Source organism: Pseudopipra pipra, chromosome 1 (genome assembly GCF_036250125.1).
Source record: "Pseudopipra pipra isolate bDixPip1 chromosome 1, bDixPip1.hap1, whole genome shotgun sequence".
NCBI classification, from domain to species: Eukaryota; Metazoa; Chordata; class Aves; order Passeriformes; family Pipridae; genus Pseudopipra; species Pseudopipra pipra.
The window spans coordinates 111,537,207-111,550,837 of NC_087549.1; the positions used below are offsets into that span (position 1 = coordinate 111,537,207).

Sequence of the window (13,631 nt, forward strand, 5' to 3'; positions counted from 1 at the left end):
AATACACCTAATAGTCAAATTTGTCCCCATTTTATTAACACCAGAAATTTGTGCTGTACATACCCTGCCTTCTGGATTCTTGTCTGGGTGATATTTTTGAGCCAACCTGAAATAAGCTTTCCTGATCTTGCTTTCATCATTTCTACAAGAAAACAAGTTCCATCCATTACATTGAGTAACATATAAAAAAGCCAACCACAGCAAAACCAGCCTGCATTCTGACAACAGTACTAACAGTAACTAACAGTAACTGCAGTTGAGTGAAAATTACAAAACTCTTATTTCCATTTGAAAACCCTGCTTTACCAGCTTACACTGAACGAGGGGTCATCATGTGACCACAGAATAGAATGAAATTTTTGAAACAAAGTATTTTAAAATACCTCTTGTACCTACTATACTAACCAGAAGGTGCTGAAAGTCCCTGAGTATTTTAAATGAAGAATCTAAATGAGCTGCAAGTGATCAAAGTTAGTATTTCATGATTTATAGTAAGTGCATGATTCTTGAAGGATAAATACAAAAAGTGTTATTGGTTCTCTTCTAAAGGCCTGAAGTCAGAAATCAATGGCAAGACAGGAGGTAAAAAATTCTAAGAATATAATCACCATGAAAAAGGACAATACATCAGAGGGAGAAGGATGATTAGAGAAATAAGTTCCGCTTTCAACATATTCAAGTTCTGCCATATTTTTTGCTCACTATAGTTGAGTCTAATGCTTGTCCTTTAAAACAGCAGAGCTCAAAGTACTTTTTTCCCTAGTTTCAGTTCATCTAAACACTTTTAAAATTATTCTCTCAAACACTGGAATTGTATTTCCAAGCTTTGCTTCTTTTTAGCAAAGCCATCTTCTGCTGTGAAAGAAAGTGCTACATGTAACTAAACTGGTACCCCTAAGGGTTCCAAGTACCTAGATAAGAAACTTCAGTTTGTTCAGGCCATAGAGCTTATATAAAAGTAGTTATACAACTTTAAATACTGAAAACAACTTACTGGCTTTGTCCTTTGGGTAGGTTAAGAACTTCATAAGCATCATCTATTGACATGGTAGGTGGCTTCTTCTCTACCTCCTTCTTCCAAGCTTCTAGTGTATCTTTCAGCAGTTTAATCTAAACAATTAAAATTTAGTAGTGTTTCATTTATGCCGACGCCAGTATATAATTTTTAATAAAATGCTACTTTATCAATAAATCCTAAATTTTATTCAAGATAAAAGTATGTTAAGATGAAAATGACTATGTAAGAGTCACATTAGAAGGTGGAGAATCAAATAACATGCAGCTCACATCTTGATACCATAAAAACTGCAACAAAGCTGCATGAATAAAGGTCCTTAGACAGATCTAGTCCACAGACTTGTACCAAAAAGATCAATTCAGTTAATGCACTGATCCCATGTTAGCTCAGTTTCTTCTGCAGCATGGGCAAATAAGAACCCAAAAGTGATATTTCCTCCCCGCCCCCCAATCAGTTGAGGTTCACTGAAACACTATCTGAAGGTTTTTTGAATGCTTTATTTTGCCTTTGAAGTATCCACCACAAGAACGATATATTTATACTGTTGTTATATGGAAAGAATACTATGCTGCTTCAAGATAAAGTAGTGTTTAATGTGTTTGCTTGTGGACCAAAATTGAGGATAAAGCAGTTACTTGCAAAAAGCCTAGCATTTGATTTTCTTAACATTTGTTACAAATCCCACTTTTAGGACTCTGAAGGATCAAGAACTAAATGAACCCTAAAACACTTCTTACTTACTGGATCTTTAATTGGCCAGTCTGGAAATCTGAGTGTATCACAAAGATGCTTGAGGTAATAAATATTACAGAACAGCTCATTTTCCAGTTGTGGATAGTTGATAACTGGGATGGGACAGTATTGGTAGAGTGCTCTAGTATTGCTCTGAAGACGAGGGGTGAAGTCAGCAAGATGAGCAGCAATCTTCTCTATCATAAGACGCCTAAAAGTTACAAAGTTCAGTTTAACACCTGCCAAGCAATCCTCAGTCCTCACTCACTGTACAGGTGTGTTCTATGATTTCTTCTGGAAAGATTTTCCTTAGTAATTTCAGAATAGGATTCTGTCCTATTCTATTACAAAGCTACTGAAATGCCATGAAAATTAGTTTATTAAAAACAATGTAAAGTTACAGTTTGCCCTCCTCAATATCTCTTTACTTTCTGGAAGACCCTAATATTCCAATGTATTGGAATATAAGAGGTACATCTCAGAAATAGGTGCTGGTAATAGAAAAGTACTTATAAATGAGTAAGTATAAAGCACTCCACACCCACAGTGAAGTCTCCACTCACAAAAGGAACTTAATCAAGATGTAAAACATGTTTGTCAGATACCCTCGTTATCTTTGATTGGAGAAAAGGGCAATGTAGGACACTGCTCTTGCAGAAGGCAAACAGAGGAAGTAAAGAAACAATGCAATCCAGGTATTTTCAGCTTTTCTGAAAAACAGGACCTCTTCAACATAAGCTGTAGTTCAGAATTATTTGTCCATCTGACAGAAAACAGTTACCTCATTTCATTGCTCCAAATTGCTTCTGGAGTGTCAAATTCTCCAAGGAATATCTCAGAAAATTTTTCTGGTTCATAGTTTTCTAAATAACACACCATTGCTTCAGGAAGAATATGTCCGAGTATACTTCTTTGAACTATATCTTGACCTTTTGGCTGCAGAAGAGATCATATGGTTATCTCAAAGGTAATTAAATTCAGTGTTGCTAACTAACTTGAGATCTAAAAAACTCTTCCCCTTTTCCCTTATAGTTCTTAAATTTCAGTTAAAACAACTACAGGTGGTCTGCAAAACTATTTGGAAACAAAGGTAGTTACTTTTGCAATCTACTCACTTCTTCAGACTTGAAAGCTTGTTTTGTATGTGTGTATTTCAAAAACCTAGAAGAGAAACAGCAGTTATTTTCTGTTTGATACTTAAAGTACCCTTGAATAATAAGCAGACCACCACAGTCCAGCTGGCAAATCTCATACACTTACTTCGAGATAAAAGAGTAACAGCAACAGTTGTATGAATTTCTGTACAAAGTCCATTAAATGTTTGGGAACTCCACAAAGCTAAGCACCCCCATGTTATAAGTGTTGCCTTATGTTTATCATTTCAGTTTGAAAGTCTTGTTCCTGAAAGCTTGTTTTCTCCCCAGACAAACAAAAAAGATGCTGACAGAGACACTGACAACCTTTCCCTCCAACCCTCTCCCCGCACTGTTAAGATCATCATTGCAGCAATGAAAAAGGGTGATCTTAGACTGACTGCTGACAGTCCTATCTCATGGAAGCATGCAATGATTTCCCAATGCATTTTGCTGTACAAGAGACTTCACTGGAATTGTACGACAGCTTTTTACAAACTACTGCATTTAGAGGAAGAGTAGTGGAATGAACTGCAACAGCCACCTGCATGTGCAGACTGATTTAACTGCTTAAGCTTCAATACTGAAACAGGCTTTTAGATTTCCCACCACTTTCAATAGCAGCCTACTGCCAAAAGCTACATTTGCATATAGATAGGCTGTGTCACTGCTCTTTAGTGCTTGCAATGAATTATTCTTCTACAATACGCCATGGCCAGTTGTACTGCTAGAACTGTATGATCAGACCTGTTCTCATTCCCTCCCTGGAAGAATCATAAGCAAATCACTTTTCTAGGGACTGACTAGATCATGGGGAGGCAATTCTTCTAGAAGAATTTCATGTTGGTTCTAGCAAGCCACACTCCCCTGAGCATACAGAGATGTAGAACAGTCCTTCTGAGCATAACTGGTCAAGAGGTACTTTTGGTTATGCTTTTTCCTCACCTTGCAATAGGAAGTACATTGGAACCCGTGTACATCATTATGAAGAAGAACACTCCGCTCAGATAAAAACGAGGTAACTGAGGGTTATCTTGCATCACATGAAACAACAATACAGCAACTTTTTCCACAAGGATAGGATCAAAAGTCAGTAATAGCTGAAATCAAAACACAAGCATTTACATTAGCTGCAACTAGTGCAAGTTACTTAGCCAAAACTGAAATTCTAACTAATTCAGTACTGGGACAACCCAACTGCAGGAATTTCAGTTAAAGAATACTTCAGCCTAAAAATAAGAAGTTTGAATCAAAGAATATTTAAAGTTGGGAGGGACCTCTAGAGGTCATCTTGTCAAACCCCTCTGCTCAAAAGCATGGTCATCTGTTGCTTGTTGACAAAGACCAGGTCCAGGTGGCTTTTGAGTATCTCCAAGGATGGAAATATTTCCTAATGAAACATTGGCTGAAATGGCATGAAATTTCTAACAACACCCTGTGAAATCAGCTGCTTCTTCAGAGATCTGCAGGACATGACTTAATGTGTTTGCCCCACTTACAGTATTCACACAGCAAAGATGGTAGTATAAGTAAAACTTTAGATCATTTAGGGACACTTCTGAAGAGTTACTTACCTGAGTGATATGAGGAAGGCAAGTACTATCTGACAACAGCCTTTTCACTCTAGGCAGAGGTCTTATGATAGCATTGTCTTGATCCCTAAAAATAAAAATCAAGTAGTACAGCAGTAAGCACACATGTGCCTTTTCTCTTTCAAGAATGAACAATTTTATTAAGAATAAGTATCAGGCTGTTGAGACCATACTCGTTGTCTTTTATTGTTAACTTCAAAGTCTGTTGTTAGACTTGGTAAGTTTAGTGTCCTGCATCGAAGCAGATGCATTTAGGTTAAAAGAGAGCGTGTCTGTAAGACTACATCACTGAGCATTAGAAATACACATAGCTTCTGTATTCATTTTTGCAGTCCCTTTCACAATATTAATACTGTCTCATTTACATACTCTCTATTTGCCTACAGAATCACTACTATATAAAAGGCTCTTTAATACAGTTCCTTAATGTACTACTTTCTAAGAAAAGCTTAAAAATAAAATTTATGAATTCATACATCTGCCAGATAAAGTTAACCACTTCTGCTGAAAATTACTGTTTACCTGCTGGGAAAATATCCACACATGGTGATTAGCATGTTGAGGACAAGTGTGGCAAGGTCAGTCTCATTCAACACAGGCTGGCCACTGGCAAGCAAGCACCACTTCAGCTGAGGGATGACCTGTAATGGTCGCCAGCCATCCATACCTTGAGCCCAGCACCGTGTTTTTGAAGTCAGCTTTCCATTGTTCCATAGTTCCTGCATCTATTGCAAGATTAGAGATGAATTCAGTTGATTCAGCATTCAGAGGTACCTTTGCTCCTAGACACTCACACTCAAGGCAAGCTTTCAGCTGCTGTATGGCAGGTTACTGTGGTTGCATGAAATTCCAGTGAGTTTATAACTCTGTCATGGAATCATGAAGTAAAAGTTGTTGGATTAGTTGCAACATTACTGAGGCATGGAAGTGTAGGCAGCCTTACCAAACAGGCTGTGATTCTTGGCACAACATCAAGCCTTTTATCTAGCTTCAATCCTTACTCAAAGAGTTACTTGGAGAATTTTCTTTAGGATTGTTTATGGTTCTCCCTCTCACTGTTTGAAACACACACCCAGTCATCAGGATGGAAATAATTTGTCAGGTTGAGAGTTTGAAGCTGACAGGTACCTCTTGAAAGCTGTAAGGCCCACTCCTTTCCTTGTCAGCATTGCCGAAGTACCATTCTTTCTCGCTCTCCCTCTTCACATCAGGTGCTGCCTCAATCACATTGCTCTAAAAATTGATGTTTAAAAGAATAGCATTAGCTTGACAGTGTAAATATCACATTTCTACAGTAAATGTGAGAAGTACCATTATTTTTTTAAGAATTGTCCTTTTAGTAGAGTAGCGTATGAGTAGTAAGAAACAAAGGCCACGTACCTGCAAAGGGACTGTAGCTCTGCTTGTATGAAGATGTGCCAGAGTAAGCAGATCCACAAGGATTCTGATTCCATTTGAATCCATAAGGTCCTTCACATTTTTCTGTTAATGAATGAACTGAGTTACCACAAGCATTTTCTACATAAGAGTTGTTATAAGTACTGAACAGTTTTATTCAAGTAAGAAGTGAACATGAGAAAAGTTCAAATCATTCTCTAAAGTGACCAGAATGGCACAATTACCACAATATCTACACATTTCCTTTGGCTTTCTCACCAGTAAATAACAACTATCACATCCCAGAAAGCTGTATAAAAATTGTTTTAAAGCTTCCTCGATACTTGAATTTTTGTTCAAGTTAACCCCGAAAGACTAGTTCAGACCACTTGATACAGCTGACAGACCAATAAACTACTGTTAAGTGTACATGTCCACCTCACCTTATTGAGGATCAGCTTGTTGAGAAACAGTATCAATCTGTCCCGCTCAAGCTTGTCAGTGCACTGTTGCAGCAGAAGAAAACAATTCAGTATTTCATACAACAAACTAGAAAAGCAAACACAGTTGCACCTGCACAGCCACATTTCTTTTTTATGCCTGGAATGAAACTGCTGACTTTAAAGTGCCCAGTTTCATGCACAGCTAATAAAGTAGCTTTCTGCCACTGAGGAGCAAAGGCCTTCTTGCCCTCCAACCCTGTTGTTGCTCTGGATCAAACCCACTATTCTGTTAAACCTAAGCGTTCTAACGGGAATCCAAGTGTTTGGATTCCCAGTGAGCCAGTTAAAACAAAAATAAGAAAAAGAGAATGCTTTCAGCCAGCAGACAGAAATGGTCTTTGATATTACATCCCTGGTGAGGTTATCAAGGCTCAAGGCAAAATAGCAAGAGTTCAGTTTCACTTGCAACAGCCATATCCAAAACCCATACTGATGCTAGCAAAGAACTCCTGCAGACTGCATGGAAATGTATTTTGCAAGCCAAATCAGTGGTCAGACATAACAAACATTTAAGAGGCAAAGTAGACTAAAAATCTAAGCCATCATGTGTGCCTATCTAAGGCTACAGTTTCATTAGGTCTGGGGCTGTTGCTGCTACTCAAAGTCCGTACTTTGAAATAACATGACATGGAACAATGTTCTCCTCTTAAAAAGCTTCTGCATTTTTCAAAAGCAAGCCAAAGTTATATCTGCTTTTTGTTGACCCTAAAGAGACTAGTTAGAAATACCTCTACGATCAGCAGGTTTTTTAGTGAAACTTCAACTGAAACAAGGGGAGATACTAGGAACAGCTGGTGACAGGATGGAAAAAAGTATTCATGCCTCAGTTTCACATTCTGTAAACCCAAAACTTGAGTTTCACAGTAACTTGAAGGATCTGAACATATGTTGGACTAGCTGTGTGTTAACTACTGTATCCAGTAATTTAAAATAACTCTTACCCTTTCTAACATCCCAACAATGTACTTAGTATCAGAAAATGGTCCTATTTCTTCATGACATCTTCCATAGACAATGGCCAATGCTTGCAGGCATAAGCATTTCATATTCACTTTCGGGGTAAGCAAGAAGCGATGGTAGAGTTCATTGAAGAATTCGTATCTAAAGAAGAGATGAGATTTTAGTAAAGAAAACAAACAGACCTTGGAAATGAAATAAGATTTTAATAATGTCTCACGATTTTTTGATTGCTCCACTCTCTTCAGTTTCATCTTCTTCCAGTAGTAATCTTAAATAATAATCCCCTATTTTTATTTCCTCAGAAAGGCACTCATATTTTACCTGTAAACACAGAACACATTACTTAACAATACATATTATTTCTCCTTCATTAAGCTTTTCTTGCATAACAACACTGTACTTGATTGCATCCCAAAACTCAACAAGGTTAGCAACCCCTCCTAAGTCTGAGGAAAACTGAAATCTGCTAGTTTGCTGTTAAACACACACCTATGACATATAAGCCACCTATCAAATATGCTGCTCCCCAGAACAAATGAAGTTTCTCATCTTACTGAAATCCCAGTTTCCAGCCTCTAAGTAACTTGCTTCTAGTATCAGCTGGCTTTATTAACTGAACTTGGATAATACACGATACATTTCAGTGACTCAAGTTTTAATAAGTAGTTATTCCATTGCAAGGTATTTCACTCCATGTTACTACAAGTATGAAACACAAGCATGACCTAATTATTAGTTATACTTGCTATTGTGCTGGCTAATAAAAGCCTAGAGGCATCAGAACACACATCAAGAAGCTGAAGTAAAATTGCACAATCAGAGCCATCACTAACTTCAGAGCAACTACATTAAATTTAATCATATGCCTCAATGCTCAGTGGTTTAAAGCATTTGGTAAGCACTTCAATTAGAGGTACCTCTAACGAAAGCCACTCTCTACAGCAGTTTTTCTTATCTATAGTTTGCAGGCTACTGTCATGAGCCCACAAAGTTATCTACAGATTTGACCACAGCATGTGATATAAAGATATCCTGCTAACTAGTACACTTTCAGAGCAGTCTCAAGCCACCATCCCCCCTTGGCAAAGTGACAGGTTCCACAGTTGATAGGGAACCCCTTTTCACCACTATGCAGTTCAAATACTTACAGCATAGCCCAATAAAGTATTCATTTAAAACATTTAAAAGCAAATCTCTGAGACAGCAGCTGTTCAAAGATCATGTTACAGAAGCCCCTTAAATCCAACACCAAAGTGTCCTGGGCTCTAGCTGCAAGAATGCTAGTGATACATTCCAGTAGCATAAGCCACACAGGAGTGCAGAGTGCAGGTGGGAAGTCTGTATTACTAAGTTTTAAATCTGTACTTTCAATTCTGCCCCAGTTAACACTGCTAAAGATTTGGGATAGCAAACACTGTGACACCCAGAAGCCCTGTGCCTGACCTATACCTGATGGAAACTTTAAAAGATAAAAGCCAGTGCATGAAATACCAATCCAAACCCGTACTTTGCTATTTACTGCATCAAGGTAAGAAGGAACCTGTAGTTGTGTGATAGAACTATTTTCTATTTTGACTTCAGATACTGCTGTTCCTAGAATGTGAGCAGAGTACCCTTAATCTATAATTTACAGTGCAGCATGGTTTTAGTCCCATAACCTATTCATGATTTGGCAACACAGTATTTAACAGACTTGAGTTCACTGAGACATGAAGGAAATATAGACAAGAAACTTGCCATCAGGAAGAAGTGATTTCTGAAACTACCCAAAACAAGTCTGATGGAGCACATTCAAAACCAAGTATGACTTATCTGGACAACAATGTAACACCAACTCTTCTCTTAATGCAGGACTACACTGAGGGTTCTGATCAATGTTTCATCTCTACAGTATCACTTGTCAGTCTGAAGAGGTTTCAGTTTTGCAGAGTGTACTGGACAACAGTACCTGTTCACAGACTCAAGACTTAGCAGTTTATTCCATAACCCCAAAAGAATCCTAGCTTGCAGTCAGGGATCATCAATACAAGATTCACTCATGTAATTAGACAGAGAAGTGACATTTTAAGTAGACATATTTTAGATATGCAGTTTGTCCTACAGTAGATCATATACCTCAAACTCCTGATGGTTCCATGAGATAACATTAGCACTACCAAGTTCTCTGTCAATATTAAATGCTCTCATCTCAGATTCAAGAGTATCTCTCAGTTCTTCCCGTGTTTTGAAGTTCCAAATCAAGTTTGATCTAGCATGATCCTGAAGAAATCTAAAAAAGAAGTTACATAGTTTAAACCCCTAAAAACATCATCTGAAAGGCAGAAAAGACTCAGCCAGCAAGGCAGGAAAGATCACTAGCAATTACAAGGCACAGAGCAGTGGTCTCAGGTTTGTTACAGTAATTATGGTCGCTCACTTGTAGCATGTTTTCATAGTCACATAGGCCAGCCTAGACTGAAGCACACCTGTGTCATCTCTTTGGGCTCAGTTTGTTATCTGCATATGGTTGCTGACCAGGAGATATGTCAGCTATCGACCATATCTGTCAGTAAGGGCTACAAGTGAACAGGGCAGCAGAGATGCACATACCAATTGCATTTTAAACCAACAAAAACCAAGTAGTTCATATAAGCAAATAGAATTTGATGCCTCAAGTGTCACAAGACAATCAGTAGACATTCTTCATTAGCAGTTACAGAACAGCTTTTGGATCCAGAGACTGACTGAGAAGAGCACTTTAATACCCAAGGTTTAGGAGAACTTAATACCCAAGTTCTTTCATGCAACACTATATTTGACATTTAAAAACATCATTCACTGAATGGAGTAGTTAAGTTTATGGAATTTCCCCAAGCTTGCTTTCATAGTTTGTTGAACAGTCAAGATTTATTAGCACACTTAAAAAACACAACATCCCTAGCCAAAGTGATATATCTTTTCAGATGGAAGCCCCTCCCTTGTAAACTCTGACAGCTGTAAGAGCTCACAGGTAAGCAAGCTGCATTTAGGACCTGTGGCACTATTTGAAATTCAGTATCCATGTGCTGCTTTCTCTTTCCCTGCCTTAAACTCATCTTTGTTCCAATTCAAGTTAAAACATCTTGAGTAGCTTACAGGTTGAAGCACCAACAAACTACAATGCTTTCCAGTGCTATTTTGCTTGGCTTTCAACATCATTCAGATCCACACCTGCAGTTTGTTATTTACTCTACCTTTTGGCTCAAGGGAAAAAATCATGTAGTTTGATAACATTTGAAAAGCTTTCTAAATTCCTCTCTTTCCTAAACAGAAGCTAAATCCTTAAGCATAGCTTAGGATTTTTTTTTTTTAATAAGTAGCTGTTACAAAACACTTGCACTGCTTCAAGGAAGGCAGATATTGGGAAAGTCACAGCAACTCAGAAGATACTAACAAAAATATCCAGCCACCTAATAACTTGTACCTGAGACCATCATATTAACTTTAGTATTTTCACCTGTAATAGAAGAGATCCCAGTTTGCCTCTATTTTTATTCTCTGGCGTCGTTTCCTTAATATCACTGGCTTTTGAATCATGTTCTGCAAAAGAACCAAATTTAACAAGTTAGTAGAAGCACATACTCCACATTTTCCTCTTTTAAAATAGAAAGCTGGGTTTTTTACACTCCTTGAAAAGCCACACTAAGTTAACCCTCATTAATAATGTCTCCTTTTCTAGTAACTAGTAGCAACAGACTTTCACAAGTGTTATTTACAACAGGTTAAATCATGCCAGAGAAACTTTCAGCTGTTTAACAAATCATTTGTTTAGAAGCAAGTTATCCCTGAGAAAAGCTTAGTTCTCATCACCATAAGCATTCATCAGCTCCAAAGCTGATTGAGAGGAAAACTCACAAGAAGAATGTTTTGCCCTTGAAAGGAAGTAACTAGAGCAAGTCACAGAAATAAAATGCAAACCTGACTTGGTCACTGAAAGGTTCCCTATTTTAATGAAGCATGAAATCAATGTTATACTCTACATGAGGTACCACATGCAAGTAGAAGGTCCAAGCAACAGAATCCACACAAGTGGCAGAGACATACAGACTCACCATATTGTTTCTGTCCTGATTGTGATGAAAAGTTGGAAGAAAAAGAAAAAGTACATTTAACAAGCCACAGCCACTAAAGTAATTTAAACTGGTAACATCAAACTTGCTGCTACCTTTTCCAAGCTACACTTGCACACATCTACTGTGAAATGATACAACTCAGAACTACACATAGAAAAATGACTGTTTAAACTCAGTCAGAGATGCACATACCAATTGCATTTTAAACCTTTGAACATCTAGACAAGATGTTCAAAGCGCAATTTGATCTTTCACCACTGTTTTTCACATTTCTCTGTTTCTCCTAGTTCAGTATTATTCCATAAATATTACCTGTCAAAATTGTGCACCACAGTCTGCATCAAACTTCAGCTAGATTTTACCAAGTTAAGGTTTCCCTAAATTAAAGCTTATTGTTACATCAGATTATATACAAAAGACAGGCATTGTGCTTTTCCTCCTTCCTTGCATATACAATAGATTATTTCATTTCCAGAATGCATAAAAACAAGCTTAATCAAGATAATAAAGAAAGTTAAGGGAAATACCTCATAATTCAAAGAGTTTGTCATATAGAACACAGCAATAAAAGTCAAGGAAAAAGAAGACCAACAGTAAGAACTCAAGCAGTTATAAGCTCTCCTCTTATAATATCAGATCAAAACAGTTACTTATCACTTCTGTCTTAACTGTGACTTTATGTACAGTCTTGTGTTGTCATTTAAGCACTGTGATACCTATAGTCAAGGGAATCCTAACCTGGTGTCCCTGTCCACAGGAGAACAGTTGGAACTAGACGATTCTTAAGGTCTCTTCCAAGCCAGGCCATTCTATGAGTTTATGATTCTTTAAGCAGGTTCCGTAATTAAAATATCAGTAACAAAGTACATAATTTTGAATGTAAAGAATATTCAGAGTTTCTTTTAAATGTATAATTTTGCCACATTTCAAGGAATTTCCTCTTCTGAGTTAACTTAGAAGAAATGCACATGGGCTGCATTTTAGTTTGATAAGGTTAGCTAAAGCTTAATACATATCCTGAAGGAATAAATTTGCATGCTTTATGTTCTCCTTGGAACCCATTTCTAACCTAAGATGAAGAGTAATAAGAGGTAGAGAGTTTTGTTCACCAGCTGAGTGTGTGATACTCTCCACACTCAATCAAGTTACTGTAACAAATAGTTTCAAATACTTTTACCTCTTTCTGAGCTATGCCCATTCGATCTCTCCAGTGCATCAAGACTAGATCCACTTTCTCTTTGGCAAATTTTTCAACTTCCTTTGCAGCTTTTCCAGCCAGTCTCTGCCACTCCGGCACTTTATTAAACTTGCCGTACTGATCCTGCAGAATAAAACAATTAATTACTTACAGTTGTGGATTTATCAACATCTTTGATGCAGGTCAATGCAATAGTCAAAGTGTCTGTATTAGAGTCACTAAGACTGTACATCTACATATGGCATAGGTAAGACAACTACATTTACTTACAGTTGCAATTTTTAAGTTATCTCTAACATGCATCCTATCAGCATCTTTTTCAGGAACAGGATCAGCGCTGTCAAGGTACGCCAGCAAACCTGGTGGCTAAAAACATTTAAAAACAGTGTAAACACACATGTGGCTAATGAACAGCAATCATCACATTAGGCAACAAGATTATTTCTTTAAATTAAAGATTTCATAACAGAATTTATATACTACTCTGAAGCAAGTATGTAAATCTACAGCATTTTTTTGCTCTTATTAGTAAAATGCCACCATCCTCAACAGAATCATTCAACAGAGGCCTACATCCTGTTTCTTAAAGCAGCATTAAATGCAGCTAAAGAATGCAGGAAGAAGAATTGATCCCACAGCAATACTGAGGGGAATGAATAACACTAGAATCCATCCATATCCTCTAATATGGACTAAATGTTACATGTAACATTAGAGATGAGACAGCCCTATTTGACTAACCTTTCCCTAAGAGAGTAACCAAGATGAGGACAGTTTGCACTGCCAAAAATGAAGGAACTGCTATTTTGAAACTAAAAGTTAGTAATTTCCCAGATTACAACACTATTCTTTGAACTAACTTCACTTTGCATACTTTATGTTCTCCCTGGAACCCACTTCTACCCTAAGACGAAGAGTAGTAAGAGGCAGAAGTAACTTAAGTACTTACTGAAGTAACTTTAGCAAGAACCTTTTAGGAGGCTGTAAAGGTTTAAGAACATAACTACCAGAAAACAAATTTATCCAT

At 37.4% G+C, this 13,631-nt stretch overlaps 1 protein-coding gene across 5 annotated transcripts in view; it reads right to left on the reverse strand.

The window, feature by feature from the left end:
* DNAJC13 (DnaJ heat shock protein family (Hsp40) member C13) overlaps window positions 1-13,631 on the reverse strand; it is a 55,851-nt gene that overhangs the window by 19,174 nt on the left and 23,046 nt on the right. For 4 of the 5 annotated variants that reach the window (XR_010434457.1, XR_010434456.1, XM_064671462.1 and 1 more), the window contains 18 exons: window positions 12,875-12,970; window positions 12,584-12,727; window positions 11,386-11,400; window positions 10,791-10,873; window positions 9,431-9,584; window positions 7,533-7,636; window positions 7,297-7,456; window positions 6,296-6,358; window positions 5,856-5,957; window positions 5,604-5,708; window positions 4,998-5,200; window positions 4,458-4,542; window positions 3,829-3,983; window positions 2,866-2,911; window positions 2,532-2,686; window positions 1,760-1,961; window positions 995-1,110; window positions 64-142 (listed from right to left, as the gene is read on the reverse strand). Coding sequence is in view for 3 of the 5 variants with exons in the window: in XM_064671462.1 (XP_064527532.1) it covers window positions 64-142; window positions 995-1,110; window positions 1,760-1,961; window positions 2,532-2,686; window positions 2,866-2,911; window positions 3,829-3,983; window positions 4,458-4,542; window positions 4,998-5,200; window positions 5,604-5,708; window positions 5,856-5,957; window positions 6,296-6,358; window positions 7,297-7,456; window positions 7,533-7,636; window positions 9,431-9,584; window positions 10,791-10,873; window positions 11,386-11,400; window positions 12,584-12,727; window positions 12,875-12,970 (2,067 nt within the window). In the remaining 2 variants the exon portion in view is untranslated. The remainder of the gene's footprint in view (window positions 1-63; window positions 143-994; window positions 1,111-1,759; window positions 1,962-2,531; window positions 2,687-2,865; window positions 2,912-3,828; window positions 3,984-4,457; window positions 4,543-4,997; window positions 5,201-5,603; window positions 5,709-5,855; window positions 5,958-6,295; window positions 6,359-7,296; window positions 7,457-7,532; window positions 7,637-9,430; window positions 9,585-10,790; window positions 10,874-11,385; window positions 11,401-12,583; window positions 12,728-12,874; window positions 12,971-13,631) is intronic. The other variant, XM_064671470.1, reaches the window with a different exon arrangement.